This window comes from Martes martes (assembly GCF_963455335.1).
Source record: "Martes martes genome assembly, chromosome: 3".
NCBI lineage: Eukaryota > Metazoa > Chordata > Mammalia > Carnivora > Mustelidae > Martes > Martes martes.
The window spans coordinates 135,323,123-135,343,307 of NC_137890.1; the positions used below are offsets into that span (position 1 = coordinate 135,323,123).

Sequence of the window (20,185 nt, forward strand, 5' to 3'; positions counted from 1 at the left end):
GACACAGGGCAGTCCCTACTGTCATGTAATTAATTATCTTTAATGGAAGGAGACATGATAAACAAGTATGTTAGTTGCTGATAAGCCCTAAGGCAAAAAGTAAAACAAATAGAGGTACTATCTTAAAATTAGGAGCAGATCCTGTGAGGCTCTTCCGTCGGGAATGTTCTAGGAGTAAAAAAAAAAGGGGGGGGGGGTGGATTATTCTAGGTGTGTTCAAGGGAAGGGCAAGAGTCACAGTAGTGGAGGGTCATGAGTGCAGGTAGAAAGGAAATTGGAGAGACCAGAGGTAAGAGGACGAAACTCTAGATCTTATTCTCCGTGAAGTCAGAAGTCATTGGAGGGTACAAGAGGAAGTGTGGTGATCCAACTTAACAATTTCAGAGGATCACTCCAGCAGCTGTGTTGAGAAGAGAATGTAAAGTGGCAATGCTGGGAGCTGGGAGACTGCTTAGCAGCTTGAACAGAGAGGTGTTCGGTGAACGACAGCCCTGGTGGAAGCCAGGTCTATCACGTAGAGCTGGCGGAAGTTGTCGATGGATTGGATGGCAACTGTGTGTGTGAGGGGACTTTTTTTGGCTTAAGCAACTGGAAGAATTGTGATTTACAGAGATGGGAAGCCTTGGAGAGAAAGGGGTATGGTTTGGAGGAGCTGGGAAGAGGAATCGGAAGTTAAATTAAGCTGGAGATTGCAGTTAATCATCTGACTCCAGATGTCAGGCAGGCATTGGATTTACAAATCTGGATTTGAAGGGAGAGATCCAAGGTGAATATTTGGCTGTTAAAATTTTCTTCATACAGATTTTTCAAAATTCTTGTTATACATATTAGAACAATTTTTAAGATTCATTTTTGTTGCTATTGTAAGGTAAGTTTTTTTTTCCGTTATACTTTCTGACTAGTTTTGCTTTTGTTTATATAGGCCATTGACTTTAGTGTGTTTATATACCAAGCTGCTTTAATGAATTCTCTTATTTATTAATGTTTTAAAAAAATTGATTCACTGATTTCTTATCTCCTTTAACTTTTTTGTGCATTTTTACCGAACTGTTCAATTCTGTAAAGTAGCAGTTTCTGTCATGGTTCCATTTGATGTCCTGTGCCTGAAATATCAATTATTTCTTGTTTTTTTTCCTGTGAGTTTCTATTCATTCCCTTAAACTCCACTCATGTTTCTTATCTGTAATACATTTCTGGGTTCCTAGGAAAGTTTCTCTTTCCATGAGCTTTAGCTGTATCATCTGTGTACCTACATTAGGGCAATCATCAAACTTTATCATCATTTTGTATGTATCTATCAGTCCGTTGGAGGTTCAAACTCTTTTGGGGTAGGAACTGGGTCTTACCATTTTTACATCCCCAGTGTTTAGGTGAAACTGCCACATAATTGTCTGTTAGGTAATTATATGTTGAATACATAAGTAGTTAATTTCTACATACTAAAAACGTTTTGAAACTGGATGAAGTTTTTCTTTATATAGGTATTTTATAAGTGTATTAATCATAACACTTTTAAAAATTCATTTTTGTCACTAGTGTAAAAGAAATATTTTCTCAAGTGCATTATATTTGTGCAATTATATCTTAAAAATGGAAGGCCTATTATTTTAGAAAATTAGTGTACAGTGTAGGAAGCTTGTTTCTGCTTTTCATGCCATCAGATGCATAGAGGTACTTGGATTTATGAAACCTTACATTTTGCAAATGACAAATGGGTAGATGTTACATATTTACTTACAAAGAAGCTCTTTTATCTTGTTTGGTTTTTTACTTTGTGTAAGAAATGGGGAGAGGGAGGAATTAAAGTTTATATTTTTCTGGAAAGCAGTAGTAGTTGTTCTTGGAAAAGCAATTAGCTTTTCATAAAGGCAACATTTCAAAAGCTTAGGTATATGTCATTACTAGTAGTAGTAGTTTTCAACCCATCAAGTCAGTGAATTGGCCCATGTGAATTTTTTCAGGATGTCTGCTACCTATTTCTGTTATAAATAGGTTAAGAGGTTGCCCTTGTGACACTGAAACATTTATTAGAGTAATTATTTATAGATTTTTTTTTCACTGAAGCAGAAATGTATTCTATCAAATAACCAATCACAGTTCATTGTTCATTGCTAAGTGCAATGGGAAGTATGGCATGCTTCTTTTTTGTAGGAAGTTATAAATGTAGGCAGAGAGATGAAGCTGGTACCCAGGAAAAAAATGGAAAAAATGTTAAATTTATGGAATTCTGTTGTATATGCTATATAGGGAGAGACTCTGAATGTTGAGGGGCTAGGGGAGGGTGGTTTCAGCCAGACCTCAAAGAGTAGGTAGGGGTTGTCTGGATAGAGAGGCAGAACACACTAGATTAGAAACAGAATGAAAGAAACATAGGTAAGAGCTGTTATGAGGTGTGGAAACGAGATGCTGATCTCCATCCTGACACAGTAAGGGTTTTTATGATTTATCTCATCAAAAAAAGTGTTACACTTTTTCTTCACTATATTTAAAACACATTAGTTGAATGTAACGGAAGTGAATATCAAAGTTATTTGTTACCATGTTTTTATTACCAGATAATGTAGTCATATTGTTGAAAGCAAAAGAAAATGCCAACTAAAGAAGGCAAAAACAAACAAACAAACAAAAACCCCTTAATTCCAACATCTCTAATAAGCAGTAAACATTTTGGTGCATTTTTTACCTAGATGTGAAAAACATGTACACGCACATTGTGTTTTTATTAGATCATATTAGAAAGTTACTTTAAAAATAAATATTTTATTTTCTGTGTTTTGTTTTGTAGAAATATTTTATTTTCTATGTTTTGTTTTATTTAAGGAGAAAACCAAAAGCCAAGGCACCACTTCCTCCAGCTGAGACCAGATATCTCGATGCCTCTTCAGTTGATGATACTGTAGAATCCTCTGCTTGCATCATGGAACAGAAAGAAAACACAATAGATAAAGAGATTGAACTCTCAGTGGTGCTACCTGGGGATATTATCAAATCGACTACTGTTCATGGCAGGTACGGCGCAGCAAATGAAAGAGCAGGAATTCCTTTTCTTCTTTGGTCATTGATACTCTCTGTTGCATATGTACTTCTTGATTTTTTCTTTGACAGAATACTTCATTCGTCACTCAGTTATCAATTAAATATGCCAAAGGTGATAAATTTTATCTAATAATATTTTAGTATCAATGCCATGAATTCCACAATCCCAGTCAAGTAACTCTTGAAATTTAGAGTGATTTTTTTTTCTGTTGCTACTTATTTAGTAAGTTTTCTTTAAAAAAAAAAAAAAAGCCTTTCCCAGAGGAACAGTTGTTGGTTATATTAATTTTGTTTAGTCCAACTTACAAAGCAAACCAATGGCCTATAAGAAAATTCTTTCCCTTCCTCCTCAAATTACTCCTTCCTTTTTAAAGCTGCTTCTCTGAATTTGCTTTTGCAGAAGTTACTAAGTACTCTTAAAATGTCATACTCTCTTATGTATCTATAAAACTAGTAGGATTTTTTAGTTCTTTGAATGATTTCATTAATGTATTAAAAATGTGGATAAGTTTAATAGAAATGTAAAATTAAACTTTAACCTAGCAAGAAGTGAAAATGTGATTTAGGATAGTGATATTTTTAATACCTGCATAAAAATTGGAAAAATGGAATAAAGCCAAGTGTAATTTTCCATTTCATTTTGAAGTGGAAAGTTACAAGAGTTGTATGCTTGGTCTTGTTCTACCTTTCACCTTCAATTGCCCGTTTGTTATCAGAAGTCCTGTTTTAGAAATCTAAGCTGATTTAACCTTTGGGGGGAGAGAGAGAAAGAGAATGTGTGTAGAACAAAAGAATAAGCAAAGTATTGGGTAATGCATTCTTACGGGGTGGTTTTATCTAGAAGAAACTCATTCAAGATAACCTTAATCTTAAGACTTACCATCAAGCTTAGGTGTCACTTCACAAATTATTGAAAGTATGTGAAAATAGGTTTAGCATTAACAAACAATACATAGTATTGGGTATTAAATTCTCATTAAATTTAAATAAGTTGCATTTTGCCATTGATTTTGTATGGCGAGTGGGTTTGGAGATCACACGTTGAATTGTATTGAGGAGGTTGAGAAACGTGTGTCTGTCCTTGGTGGGCTTCCAGCTCAGATTCAGGTAATCACCTGGGTTGTGCTTCTGGTGGGTAAGGAAGGCATCTTGTGAGTTAGAAACTCTGGCTATCATCTTCAATCGTTGAAATAATCCTATTACCCTGGTTTAAAAATAATAATGACAATGGATGTGGCGAGGGGTAATAAAGGCAGTTCGTCTTATTCTCCCTGAAGTCGAAGTCATTTTTTTTAAAAAGTCAGTATTTTTCCTAGGTCTTTACTGATGCCGAGAGGTAACAATGGTTTCCTCACCAGTACTTCTCAGACTTTCTTCTTAGGTAGGGTTTTCCTTCCCTCCTCCCTTTAAATATCGCAGGCTTTAGCCGCGTGACTCTTTGGTTCTAGAGAGTCTACTTTTCCACTTCCACACCTTTTTAAAAGTTAGTAGCTCAAGTGACACTTTTATTTATAAAAGCTCCCTAATCTCTCCAGCATGAGCTTTACCCCCAACTTCCAAACTCTCTGACATTTTATACCATTGAGTTATCATATATTGTTCTATGCTCTAATTAATATGCATGTCTTGTCTTCTTGATTAAACCACAAGATCCATGCAGTCTTCATTATTTTATTGTGCTTAGCACAGTTTCTTGGAATATAGCAGGCATTTAATAAATACATTAAAATGAATATTGTCTCCTTAAACTCTTAGATGTAGATGGAGGTAACGACTTAAATGGTATGTTTTAGAGACGTTTGCTTGGATAGTCCCTGGTTCTTTTCCTAGGATCTTTTAAATAAAGACAGTTTCTCCACATAGAGACCAGAGAAGTTATGTCCCAAATTCTGATTGCTTTTGTTGGTTTGTTTTGTTTATTTTTAATTAACATATAATATATTATTTGCTTCAGGGGTAGAGGCCTATGAATCATGAGTTTTACATAATTCCCAGCACTCACCATAGCACATACCCTCCCCAGTGTCCATCACCAGCCTCCCCATCCCTGCCTTCCACCCCCCAGCAATCCTCAGTTTATTTCCTGAGATTAAGAGTCTCTTATGGGTTGTCTCCCTTCCCAGCCCCATCTTTTTTCATTTTTTCCTTCCCTACCCGCCACGACCCCCCACTCTGCCTCTCAAATTCCTCGTATCGGAGAGATCATATGATAAAATTTGTTTAGGCCTGGAAAATTTTCCTGAGAGCAGAATTTGTTTCATATCAGTGTTTTCACTAGGGGGTTTGGTTCAGGGACTTGTTCTTAATAGTTTTATCATTCAGGAATGATATGTATGTATCATATGTAGATGCACTGACTCGTTTTTTAATATTAAGTGTTTATGATTAAAAGTGGTTGTTAAGAGTGGTTATAGATATTTTAGGCTGCAATTTGGGATATATTAAGAGTGTAATTTGGAGTGGAGGTCCTGGGTGGCTCAGTCAGTTAAGCGTCTGCCTTTGGCTCGGGTCATGATCCCAGTGTCCTGGGATTGACCCCTATTTCCCACTCCCTGCTCAGCGGGGAGACTGATTCTCCCTCTCCCTCTGCCCGTCCCCCTGCTCATGCTCTCTCTCTCTCTCTCTCTCTCTCTCGCTCTCTCTGTCTCTCTCTCTCAAATAAATAAGTAAAACCTTTTAAAAAAATAAGTATAATATTATATATTATATTATATATATTACATATATATTATATATATATTATATAAAAATAAGTATATCTTGAATGTTGGAGCTACCATTGGCCCATGGTTAAAAAATGAAACACTGTTTAGCAGTAACAACAAACTGCGCAAAATACAAATTTTGGCTACCTAAAGTGAAGACCCATGACATGGATAACTTAAACTTCTTCTGGGCTTTGTTACTATGAACGGAACATGGAAAGTTTCAGCAAAGTAGTAGAAGAATTTGGTGGGATATTAAGAAAGAGTAATTTTAAATAAGTTTCTATATAATGTTCTTTTAGATATTTCAGAGTTCCATATTGTCACTGTGAACAGTCTTTAATAGAATTTTTTGGGCCATCTTTTCTTAATTTGTCTGAATATGGCTTGTGTATGATATTTATTTTGATAGTATTTATATGCATTTCCTTTGAAAAATAATTTTAGTATTAGACTAGAATATTAAGAAAACTTAAATGCTTCATTTAAGTTCAGATATGTATCTCTATATAAATATATATAAAATATATAAATATATATATATTCCCCCCCAAAATGTCTTCTTTTTAAAAAAAGATTATTTATTTATTTGACACAGAGAGAGAGATAGCACAAGTAGGCAGAGAAACAGGCAGAGAGAGAGGGGGGAAGCAGGCTCCCCGCTGAGCAGAGAGCCCGATTCGAGGCTTGATCCCAGGACCCTGAGATCATGACCTGAGCCGAAGGCAGAGGCTGAACCCACTGAGGCACCCAGGAGCGCCTCCCCGCCCCCCCCCCAAATGTCTTCTTGGGGAAGATTTTTCAAGTTTCTCTCTGTCTTCTTATACAACTTACGCAGAGATATGTTTAGAATGTTCCATTTGCAGGAATGTGAACACATAGCATTATCTTCAGAAGAAAGCCCTTATTTGTACATTGATTTTCACCAAAGAGCTTATTCAGATTAGGGAACACAATAAGGTCAGACGTGGTTAGAGACTTTATGCTCAGGGGGAAAGTAAAAACTTCTGATTTAGGTCGATAACCTTACTCTTGTTTACCAATCTTTTGGTACTAGAGTTTAATGATAATGCATCTTTAAGGACCAGAAGTCACTCTTATCTGCCATCTTGCCTTTTTGTAATCCTTGCTTACATTGAGGGTAGCTATGGTGCCAGCCCACAAACCCTTGGGCGTTTCTGTGTTCTTGTCATGGATGATTGGATTGAAGGGAGATGGAATTAAAATATTTACCATAGTGTGTGTCTGTGTGTCTGTATGTATGTAGTGTGTATTTTTGTGTATAAATATATATATTATGTGTGTATATGTATATACTTGTATGTGTGCATATATGCATATATACACACATAAACATATATCTGTGTGTGTATGTGTGTGTGGGCAGAGTAAACAACCTTTTTCACCAGACAGAGCTGCTCTGTGCCTTACTTAAAGTAAAGGACAGTGCTGTTAGAGATAAGAGGCCTAGGGGCTGCCCTCCTCAGAAGGTGCTGCAGTATGCAACAGCTTAAGTAGTGGTGTCTCCGAGTACTTGGGAAAGTTGATTTTTAATGAAAATGAGCTTATGAGCTGAACACTACAGAGAATAAGGAAATATGTGGGTATGTTTGCCTATCACTCTAGATCCTTACCTTATCATGAAGTGTCTGCGCAGTATGTAATTATTCCTCACGAAATAAGTGCTCCTTTTCCCTCTGTTTTCTTTGAGATACTTTATTTATTTATATATGTATGTATGTATGTATGCACGCATTTTGAAAGGATCCTTCTTTTTTTTTTTTTAAGATTTTATTTATTTGACAGAGAGAGACACAGCTAGAAAGAGAACATAAGCAGGGGGAGGGGGAGAGGGAAAGGGAGAAGCAAGCTTCCTGCCAAGCAGGGAACCTGTTGCAGGGCTTGATCCTAGGACCCTGGGATCATGACCTGAGCTGAAGATAGACACCCAATGACCGAGCCACCCAGGCACCTCTCTTTGGGATACTTTAAAAGTAGTTTTCATTTGGGAGATTTGGCAAAAGATTGACATTAATCTCCCTTTTTTTAGCCTGTGGAAAGAGCATTGTATGGCTATACTAGTACTCTCCCACAAAAGGGAGGAATGGAATCAATACCATTTATAATAAACAAAGATATATTTTTCTTTTGTGCTCCTACCCTAAGTAGAAATTTGTTTTGATTTGAGCAAATCTGAGGATGAAGTGAATGAAAACACAAATAAAGAAAGCATAGAACTTGAAGTTAGGCATCATGGGCCCTGTAGTTGATTCTGTAACTTGCTGGGTGACCTCAGGCAAGTCATCTCACCTTTCTGGCCTTTGCCTGTAAAATTAACCAGAGACTCATTACATATGATTCGTGACCTGGATTTACCTGTCCAACAGCACCGGTTTATAGCAGATTTGAAAGTAAGCCCAGTTTTGACTGGCACTGGGTGGGTCAGAGAACTAGCTCAGAAATGGTTTACATGGATTACAGTGCCACCTGTTGGAAAAAGTAGACTATGAAAAATGACAATACTGGATCAGTGTGGGTCAGTTTCATTAAAAAAAAAAAATCAATAATACAACAGGATGGATCCCAGAAGAGTTTCACAATTTCATAACATACTTACATTTATTGAAAAGTGTCAAATAATGACACATGTGTAGTAAATACATTATATAATAGGTTAATAGAGTTGAAGAACACACTGTTAAAAATCCATTCTATGGCACAAATCATGTTGAACTCCCTAAGAATTCTTAAATTTTGGTTTAGGTACTGATTCAGTTGTAACTGCTTAAAATAACAGTTGGAATTATAACTGCTAAAGTATTTCAGTATACCAGAGCTGCTTGAGTTGTTATTGGAGAGACTGAAGAATCCTGTTAACTGGGCTCCAGTACTGCCTGCCACAGCCCTGAGCCAGGGAGCACATAAGCCTCTGCAGGCTGATTGCACTCCTGGTTGGTGGGAAAAGGTGACGGAATACTCACAAATGTCCTCTGAGTGTCATTCCTAGGTGGACTACCCTTTTCTCCTTTCCTGGCATCCCTGCCTTATAACAATGATCCTTGTTAATTTTCTTTATAATTTTTTATAATTACAAATGCAACACTTGGACACTATATAAAGTAGGAAAATGCAGATAAGCTAAAAAAAAGTTAAAATACTATGTCATTTTTAAACAGGCAGATTACAACTATTAACTTTATGGTATGTAACCTTTCATTCATACACACATGCGCAGACACACACAAATGTGTGTGTACACACATACCTATATAGTCACTTTTCTTTTTAACCGATATCATGTTGCACATGCCATCTTATTAACCTGTCCCTTTTTCAGTTAATGATTTCTAACTTTTGTGTCAGTACAATTTATCTTATCCTTTGTCTATATTTGAATTGTCCCAATTGCTGTGAGATATATTTATAGTACTCTTTTTTTTAATAAGGGGTGTGTATGTGTGTTTAATAGGTATGTTATTAAATCACAGTTCTTGTGAAGGTAATTATTTATGACTAGCTGTGAATGTAACATCCAATATACATGACCAAGTAGATTTAGCCTAAAGTGGTGAACTTCAATTTTTTTTTTTTTACTTTTAGAAATATGTATTTTGTCAGTTTAGTACTGATGTATTATTGTCTTCAAATCCTAAAACTGTTACTTTCTTCAAAGTGTTTCCTATAGCATAATTCAGTAAACATTCTCAATTTTGAGATTAGGTTTATTTGTTTTATGTACCTGATCCCCTTCATTTCATGCACATAGGAATAGTTAGAGAACATTAGTTCATTCATGAACTTACTACTGAACTAGGTTGTTTAGCATATGACAAATGTCAGCCCTGCAGGCAGTGTTCTAAAACTTCCCACACTATCATTGGTAAGTCTGATTGGGTTGTTGGTATACATTTGTGAGGGGCAGCGAGAACTAATTCAACTCAACTCAGTTTTGAGGATCCAATGAAAATGGTATAATGCTTTACTGGATACTAAGACAGATTTAAAGAGTCGTAACAAGGAAGAATCTTATTCATAGAATTCAGCCCCTATCGGATACTTGAAATTTGACTATTCATAGTAAGTCCTTATCATCATGCATCCTCACTTTTCTGTGACAGTCCTTGTTTATACCTGTTATCCCAGATTATTTACTAATAGTGCCCCCCTTTCACTCTCAGGTGTCCCAGATTGGATGATAAATTACATAGCCACCCGATTGGTAAGTGGCTTTGTTTAAACACTTCCAAGGGTTGGAAATTCATTGAGACAGTTATTAGACTTCTTGCTGATCTGTGAGCTCTTTGGTGAACCATGACCTTCATTTTTGATACCCAGTTGGATCTTTAGAAATACAAAAATGGAGGCCTTATCTAGCAGGTAGCACATCTAGGACAAGTTTACCCCTAATAGGTGTCATGAATGCAGAAAAAGTCACCCTAGGATTTAGGGGTGATTTAGTGATGCCATCATTCTTTGAAGTAAAACTGCAGCAGATAGCAGTTAGCCTCTTACAAACCATGTATCCCATCCTGAATCCTGACTTACGGTATTATTAGGCTAAAATGTAGCTCTGTCAGGACTCAGGAAATTCTAATTGTGACTGCACCTTAATTGTGTATATGTTCTTCATTATCTGGTCATGTAACTTCTCTAAGCTCAATTTTTTTAATTCATAAAGTGGGAGTAGCTTTTATGGTGGTTGTGAGCTCAAATGAGGTAATAGATATGAAATTCATATGAGGGATTGTCATTTACTTTTAAAGGGAGTAGGAAATTTCATAGGGATTTCTCCATTTCAAAGAAGAGAAAAGAGTTTTTAGGGAGTCTTAAAAAAATATCTGCCCTCCAGGAAATTATTTCACAAGATAAATCTGAAAATAATAATGCACAGTAGTCTTTTAAATAACAGAATAAACCATAGCTCAAAGTGATGGGGTTATATGGAGGAGGAAAATACTATTTCTTATTTGATTGAGGAAGTGAAGACCAAATTCAGCCAGTCCTTTCCTACTTTTAATAATTTGGCTCAAGTTTTGGGTGGCCTGTTGGCCTGTGCTCCCACTTTAGCAAGCAGGAACATAAGCATCCTTCCTGGGGTGATCCTGGGGTAGAACCTGTTAGCCAACTGCTGTTTGGTACATCAACTTGGGATAGTTCTCAAAACAGAATTGTTGTTTTTGCTGGAATTACTTTGGCTTCCAGGGGGGAAAATTCTCAACTATACACAAGAGATGATTTTGTTTTCTGTGGTGCAGTTTGTGACTTGCAAATCCCCAAAGCAGCCCCATTGCATGCAGAGCCTGCTTAAAGGTTATGTCCTACTTTTATAGTGCTAAGGCTCCTTCATGAGAGAGTTAAGACAGTAATTCCCGCTCTCAAAATCAGCTAGGTCAGGATCCTCTCTTCTGTGCTTCTAGTGCCAAATTCTGAGGCTTCAATGAACTATTTGAAGCATTTGAACTGGTTTGAGGTTATTTTTGGAAAAGGTCTAACCCAACTTAATGCTTATATCTCACCTCTGTAAAGATGTCTTGACTTTAGATACAAGGCTACTAGTTCAGTTTGTAAATTAAGAAAAAACAGCTTTCATGCCTATGTGTGTTTTTAAAGCATATGAATCTCTTTTCAGTGACTTTGCTTTTTCATACATCCAATACCATGCAGATAACTCATATATATTGAGTTGTATACGTGTGTGTGTTTGTGTGTTTGTGTGTGTGTGTGTGTACATACATACATACATATACACTGTTGTATATTGTCGGCTGTGTGTTTGAGATACCAGATTAAGAGAGAAATAATCACTGGTTTCTATAATATCCTCATTCAGTGATACTGACCTCACTAGTACAGACATTGTATCAGGTCCTGGAAATAAACACTGCTAAGAGCTGGTCCTGCAAGAAGAGAGTTCATATCTAGGTATAAATGGAACTCAGGTAACATCTTGAGGCCACTCTGTTCCCTCAGGTCTAGATAAGATTGGCCTTAACCCCTGTTCTAGATCTTGTGGAAAGTTCATTCCGCTTTATTATATTATTGAAATTATATTTTTATTGAAAATTCCTGAAGGTTAATGTTCTTAGAGCTCCTTCTGGCTCTGACATTTTTGTTGTTGTTTTTTGTTGTTAAAGATTTTATTTATTTATTTGACAGCACAAGCAGGGGGAGCGGCAGGCAGAGGGAGAGGGACTCTCCCTGAGCAAAGAGCCCAATGAGGGGTTCCGTCCCAGGATCCTGGGATCATGATATGAACCGAAGGCAGGCACTTAACTGAGCCAACAAGAAGTCCTGGCTCTGACTTTATATCTTATTTTTGGATTCTTACTTTTTAGTCTCTTCCTTTTGAAATTTCCTTTTTTTTTAAAAAAATGATTATTTATGTATTTATTTGACAGACAGAGATCACAAGCAGGCAGAGAGGCAGGCGGGGGTGGGGGTGGGGGGGTGGGAGAAGGAGGCTCCCTGCTGAGCAGAGAGCCTGATGCGAGGCTCCATCCCAGGACCCTGGGATCATGACCTGAGCCGAAGACAGAGGCTTAACCCACTGAGCCACCCAGGTGCCCCTGAAATTTCCTTTCTCTTCTTGATTTAATACCTCGCCCTGAAGCTACCAGGACCTTAGTGATGGTTTGTGGATCATCAGGAAAAGATGAGTAAGTGTATCCCATAGCAAATCATTTAATTCAGCACTTTAGGCCCCCTGTTGGGTCCTTTCAGCAGTCCTCCCACACTCTGGGGTCTGTGCCGTCCTGGTCTCTTCCTACTGCTTAGCTTCTCTTTCTTTTTCTCGTGTCTTCTCGCTCTTTTCTTCTGGCATTGGCTTTAATTGTATCAGCACCTCATGAAATAATCTGAAATCTGACTAAGTCCTTATCTCCCCCTAAATTTTTGCAATACCTTTGTAACTTTTCCCCCAGACTATTCTGAATACAACAACGTCAACAAAAGAAAATTATCCTTTAAGACAGACAGACACACACACACACTAAATAAATGAATAAATGAATGAATAAATAACACAGTGGCTTTTTAAAAAATAAACATATAATATGTTATTGGTTTCAGAGGTACAGGTCTGTGATTGCTCTCTTATATAACACTCACTGCTCATTACATTACATGCTGTCCTTAATATCCATCACCCAGTGACCCCATCCCTTTATTTCCTCCACTCCAGTAATCCTCAGTTTGTTTTCTGTGATTGAGAGTCTCTTATGATTTTTCTCCCTCTCCGATTTCATCTTGTCTTACTTTTTCCTGTCTTACCCTATGATCCTCTGTTTTGTTTTTTTAAATTCTACATATGAGTGAGATCATATGATAATTGTCTTTCTCTGATTGACTTTTTATACTTAGCCTAATACCCTCTAGTTCCACTTGTGTCATTGCAAATGGCATGATTTCATTTTATGAGGGCTGCATAATATTCCATTGTGTATATTTTTACCACATCTTTATCCATTCATCTCTTGATTGTCGTCTGGGCTTTTTCCATAGTTTGGCTATTGTGGACATTGCTGCTATAAACATTCGGGTGCACGTGCCCCTTTGGATCACTACATTTGTATCTGTAGGGTAAATACCCAGTAGTGCGATTGCTGGGTCACAGGGTAGCTCTATTTTCAACTTTTTGAGGAACCTCCATGCTGTTTTCCAGAGTGACTGCACCGGCTTGCATTCCCACCAACAGTATCAGAGGGTCCCCTTTCTCTGCATCCTTGCCAACATCTGTCATTTTCTGACTTGGTAATTCGAACTGGTGTGAGATGGTACCTCACTGTGGTTTTGATTTGTATTTCCCTGATGCCGAGTCATGTTGAGCATTTTTTCACATAGGATAGTGGCTTCTTAAATCATGTATCACCCCTATTATTTACATTTGCTTTTTAGTTTTACTTTAAAAATAAAACATGACTTTTTCTCAAGTCAAAGTAAAAAATGAAAACAACAGTCAGCATATAATCCTTTTAGATGTACAGTAGACCCCATCACTCCTCAGAATTCCACTGGTTTTCTCTCTCACTTGGTAAAATCCCAAGCCATTCTGGTTTGAGTCTACCACTTTCCCCCCAGCAGTCTGCTTTCTGTTTTTCCTTTAACATGTAGAGCCCACGACTGCCTCAGGTCCTTTGTAACTTGTCAACTCTGCCTGGAATGTTCTTTGCCCAGATAACTCATTCCATTCAGGTCTCTGTTCTAGTGTCTTTTTTTTTTTTTTTTCCACTTAGAACAGTTCCTAACCTCCCTTGTTATCTTATTTTTCATCACAACATTTATCATATCTGATGTACTATATATTTTACTTGTTTCTTTATCCTCTTGTGATTGCAGGTTGGGAAACTGTAGCATGTGCGTAAGAATTGGCTGGAGTGCTGGTCAAAGCACATATTGCTGGGCCCCACTCCCAGGGTTTCTGATTCAGTGATCTGCACTGGGGCTTGAGAATTTGTATTTCAGGAAGGTCCTAGAGATTCCGATGTTGCTGTCCATGAATCACACTTTAAGAACCAATGTACCAGAATTCCTCTGGCCGATACAGTGGCCAATACTCACTACCTATGGTTATTTAAATTGAGTTTAAATGAAATGTTTAGTTTGTTAGTCTACTATGTTAGTATTTTTCAAGTGCCACATGTGGTAAGTGGCCACTGTATCAGACAGCACAAATATGGAAAATTTCCAGTTGGACAGCACTGCTCTAGAACATAATAAACTACATAGAGATGGATTTCTATTCTGCTCCCCCCACCCAGAGTCATATCCCCATATTTATATACCTGGTCTACTTGGCATTTGCTTTAGTGTAAGGTATAAGATGGAGATACATGTTTTATTTGTCAGATGCCGAGTCAGTTTTCCATACCATTTGCTGAAGATTCAGATCTTTCCCCAGAAATTTGGAATACCATTATCATATGTAGTATTAAATTCCCATCTGCATTTGTGTCTGTTATAGAACTTTCTGGTCTCTTGCATTGTCTGTCTGGAAATAGGAATATTTTCAAGACAAAATTGGCTTCTGGAATTATTGAACAAAGAATTAAGCAGAATTATAGAATGAAAGAATAAAGTCATAAGGAAGTTCTATGATTTTTATTTTTTTAAGATTTTTATTTGTTTTGAAAGAGAGAGAGGGAGAGAAAGAGCACGCATGAGCAGGAGGAGAGACAGGGGGAGAGGGAGAAGCAGACTCTATGTTGAGCAGGGAGTCCCATGAGGGGCTCGGTGCCAGGACCCCAGGATCATGACCTGAGCCTAAGGCAGACACTTAACTGACTGAGCCACCCACATGCCCCCTTAGTTGCCTTTTAAAGAGACATTTTTATAAGAAAATATTTAGGTAGTGTTGAATTCAAAAGGCATGATGTATGTCCAGTCAGCCTACAGCCTTTTTGCCATGAAATCTGATACCATGTGCAAAGATTATAGATGACCAAATTGACTGAGGGAATAGGCCATTATTATATTTTTGGCCCATTATGCACTTCTTTTATTAAATTAGAAAACTAGGGGCACCTGGGTAGCTCAGTGGGTTAAAGCCTCTGCCTTCGGCTCAGGTCATGATCTCAGGGTCCTGGGATCGAGCCCCGCATTGGGCTCTCTGCTCAGCAGGGAGCCTGCTTCCCCCTCTCTCTCTGCCTGCTTCTCTGCCTACTTGTGATCTCTGTCTGTCAAATAAATAAATAAAATCTTTTTTAAAAAATTAGAAAACTAATGTCACAGATACAAACAATACTCATTAAGGCATATCAAAAAGGCTAAATAAGTATATAGAGTGTTAAATGCTTACCTTTTAAAAATGAAAAATATCTTTTTCCTTAAATGTTTATATTTTTGTACATGGGATAAAAACGGTAGCATTAATAACTTTTTATTTTGTTAACTTTTGTGTATTTCTGGCAGAGATTCTACAGAATGTACAAAAGAGGTAAAATGTTTAAAGTATAAGCTTTAGTGTTTTTACATTTATTACTTGGCACATTTATATGTGGAGAGAGAAATCCAATCTGAACATATCACCGTTTATTCATAGACAGTAGTAGACAGCTCTCCATTTTGGTTGTCAGTGAAAGTTCTCTCCTCTTCCAGCTTTAGTGTATTTATAATTACATTGTATTTACCTAGACATTACCTAATCCCTTTAAACTTTATTTACTATCAGAGAAAGTAGGTACCATGTCCAAGTCAAGAATTTTTATGTAGCATCAAATTGCTCTCATAGAGTATTACGTTACCAAAAAACTAACTTGAATAAATCCGTTATGTTAGTCTTCCTGTGGATGAAATTTAATATCTACTACTCAGTGTCAACATTTGGGTGATCATAGACAAATTTATGTATAAGCGTGCCAAGTGGCTCCAGAGGATATAAAACTCCTAAGTTATTATTGTGGAAACATCTAATAAAGGCATAGGAAACTTATTTTGAGGACTGAAACACACACACACACACACACACACACACACACACACACACATATATATATTTTTTTTACTGAGATGCTTAGGTTTTTATTATTTTTCTTGATATATGTATAATGGGGTGCTACTTGTAGGTGGGAGAGGAGAAGAGATGTGAAGGGATGGGCAACAGTCACAGAAGGCGAGGGTGAGGTAGGTGGGTGAACACAGGGGATGGTTTGAGAATCCATATAAGGTGTTGTTTAATCCCAAGACCACACAATGTCAGACAACTAACCCTCTTCCAGGAGGAGACTGCTTCTGTGGAAAAGCTGAACCAGACAGGCTACAGATGAGGGAACTCCCCTTAAGAGAGCCGGGATGAGGTGCATATGAAAACAGATGTGCTAAATTAAAAATGTTAGACTCAGTGATGATTCCTAGTGTCATTTCCCTGTCAAGTTCCTGAAATCCAGGAGCTAGGTTCATATTATGTAGTCAAGAAACTGGAGAATTTTTTACCGACATTTATATTTCCCTGTGGAAAAATACTTGATTGCCATCAAATGAAGCCCATCAACTTATACCTTCATTCACGAAAATAGGACTTTTACAGAGTGTTTTAGTGCCTCACTCTTAAATATGAACTAACAGCGTAAGGTCACTAGACATTCGAGGAAAGCACATACTACAGAAGATTTTTTAGTGTTCTTTCCTTAAGGGCTGACAATTAAGAAAGACTCGGAGACCATATTGTTCTTTTGTGAATGTGAATGAAATTTAACACTTAATCATGAGCTGAGATTATACATTTACTTGGTTACCTTTTAGTTGTTACAGCACAAGTGACCATAATGTTTTACTGTCAAGGACCAGATAGTAAATAAGTTAGGCTTTGTGGACCATTCAGTTTCCATCACATCTACTCATATCTGCCATTTTAACACAGAAGCAGACCTAGATATTATGGAAACAAATGAGCATGGTTGTATTCCAATAAAACTTTATTTATAAAAAATAGGCCATGGGCCCACTTTGACCTGCAGATTGTAGTTTGCTGACACTTGGCCTCGTCCATCTACTTGTGTAGATCTATGAGGGCATATCACCTGTATTGTGTCTCTAGGGCTGTAGAAAATATTAAATGCCATTTGAATGAATTAAGAAATCTATACTATACTTTTGTGGGCTTCCTCCTATAGATACTCACTGAGCTTTCTAAAGCCCAAAGAGTGGTGGTAGTTTGTTCATTCATTCTTTCCCTCCACTCCCCCCAAGCCAAAGCAGTGCTTGATCTCATGACAGAGATCAAGAGTCACATGCTCTACCAACTGAGCCAGCCAGGTGCCCTGAGGGGGTGCTGCTTCTTAATGCTTCGTTTTTATGCGATCTTTGAAATATAACCAGTTTATAAGCCAAAGACTGCTGGTATTCAAAATATTGTAAAGGAGAGCATTTGCTGAATTAAGTGCTCTTGGGTAAGGGAAGGACTTCTCTTAAAATTTATAATAATAAGACGACAACTTGGTTAAGTTGCTTTCATACATACTATTTTATAGCCTTGTTTTATCTGCTGAAAACAAAAAGGCCCTAAGAAAAATGCTAGGAACAGTAACTTTAACACTTAATGAAATTGTTTTATGGACTTTATGATCAATATTACTTTTGTTTTACAGCAAACCTATGATGGACTTGTTGATATTCCTCTGTGCACAGTATCACTTAAATCCATCCAGTTACACAATTGATCTGCAGTCAGCTGAAAATAACCCCATTAAATTTAAGCCAAACACACCAATAGGAATGTTGGAGGTGGAGAAAGTCATTTTAAAGCCAAAAATTTTGGATAAGAAAAAACCTACGCCTATAATACCAGAGGTATGAATGTCACTAGGATTTTGATGTCTTCTGGCAAAAATACTGAATTGATTTTTCAGTTATAATCAGTTATAATCAGCTCATATTTATTTCAAATGAAATAAAAATGGAGTTTCCTGGTTAAATTTGTTGTGAACATGGCTGTCTTGTTTGCCTTGGCCACATTGTTTAGGATTCATTTGGTTATTAATCTTTGGATTAACTAGAATTTGGGGAATAGGTTTTTTTTTTTAATATTTTATTTATTTGACAGAGAGAAATCACAAGTAGGCAGAGAGGCAGGAAGAGAGAGAGGAGGAAGCAGGCTCCCTGCAGAGCAGAGAGCCTGATGCGGGACTCGATCCCAGGACCCTGAGATCATGACCTGAGCCGAAGGCAGAGGCTTTAACCTACTGAGCCACCCAGGCGCCCTGAATTTGGAGATACTTTTGGTTTTAGACACTCTAAAGTGATCTATAGGACCATATCAGAATCTGACAATTATAAATGATATGCATTTTAACTTACTCTTTTAAAAGTATTTTTTTTTACAAAGAATTATTTATTTATTAGAGAGAGAGAGAGAGCATGAGTGCACAAGTTGGGGCAGGGGAAGAGGGAGAGGGAGAGAAGCAGACTCCCCACTAACACAGAGCCCTGTGTGGGGCTCGATTTTACGATCCTGAGTTATGACCGAGCCAGAATCAAGAATCATACACTTAACTGACTGAGCCACTTAGGCACTCCAAAAATTATTTTATATTTAGAGGAAGGTTTTAGAATCTTTTCAATGAAAATTTATTTAAGAATTTATTAAAATATTTTTTGGCTTCTCTGTACTCGGTAAAGTGGTGGTTTTATTCCAAATTTTAATTCAAGCTATTTAATGACTCAGTTTTCTATAAATATATGAATTTTAAGCAAAAAATTTTTTTCTCAAAAATTTTTAACCATAGTCATTCTAATAGCAATTCTTTACTTATAAAATTGTTCTGTTTCTATAAGCTATAGAGGTAGAATTTTGTGGGTTTCAAGAAATATTTTTTCATTAGGAATGTCAACTTTTTAAACTTCAGGACACATATGAAGGCCAATATATTAAATTAATAATTTATTTACATATGACTTGAGTATATATATATATTCCCATATTTTCTTCATATTGTTATGCAATTTTTTATAAAAAAGTTAAGAATTTTTAACTGTGTGGAACACATTTGTGTTCTACAAAATACTGATATTAAGAATTAATTAGGATATTGGACTATTACCAATCTAGATACATATGTTATGTATCTAGGTGGAAATAATATTTATTTTGCAGCATGGGATTATACATGGTGTTTTAATTTAATACATGTTAAACTTTAAAGATCTGCAAACTGTAGTATTCACTTGGCATGGTAACATGTTTCTAAGTCCCACTTTGTATATGAGTTAATTTAATTACATTAAAATGATATGTTTAAAATTTTCTCAATAATTCTAATTAGTACTAGATATCTGAATCCAGAATAATCTTAATAGTCTTTACTAATATATTAAAATTAGCCAAAGTATTATTGCCAAATAATAGAGATAATAGGTAATCACAATAGCTAATGTTTATTTGTTAATAGTTTACTATGTGCCAGACACTATGCTAAGTTTTTTTTTTTTTTTTAAAGATTTTATTTATTTATTTGACAGAGAGAGATCACAAGTAGGCAGAGGCAGGCAGAGAGAGAGAGAGGGAAGCAGGCTCCCTGCTGAGCAGAGAGCCGGATGCGGGACTCGATCCCAGGACCCTGAGATCAGGACCCGAGCTGAAGGCAGCGGCTTAACCCACTGAGCCACACAGGTGCCCCTATGCTAAGTTTTTTATGTGGGTTATCTCATTTATCTTCCTTTTAATAGAAGCACAAAAATTTTATATTTTAATCAAAATACTCTTTTTTTCATTGAGACAACAGACAAACCATTAGATAAATATTCCTCAACTAAAATATAAAATAAAACATGTATATCTCTGTATTATTATGGACACTGCTCATTTTATAATAATTTTTTATAATAAATATTTTAAGGAACAAATAAAGATATTCATAGTATCAGATATGAGGCTTTTATGTTTCCTTTTAGATTTCAGATCTAATACTATACAGGGATTATGGATTTAATCTAGATTACTTAAATTATTTCTA

At 36.6% G+C, this 20,185-nt stretch overlaps 1 protein-coding gene across 8 annotated transcripts in view; it reads left to right on the forward strand.

Moving 5' to 3' along the window:
• Window positions 1–20,185, forward strand: part of COBLL1 (cordon-bleu WH2 repeat protein like 1) — a 165,862-nt gene that overhangs the window by 100,213 nt on the left and 45,464 nt on the right. For all 8 annotated transcript variants that reach the window (XM_080798687.1, XM_080798688.1, XM_080798690.1 and 5 more), the window contains exons 3-4: window positions 2,821–3,009; window positions 17,822–18,023. In XM_080798687.1, coding sequence (XP_080654813.1) covers window positions 2,821–3,009; window positions 17,822–18,023 — 391 coding nt within the window. The remainder of the gene's footprint in view (window positions 1–2,820; window positions 3,010–17,821; window positions 18,024–20,185) is intronic.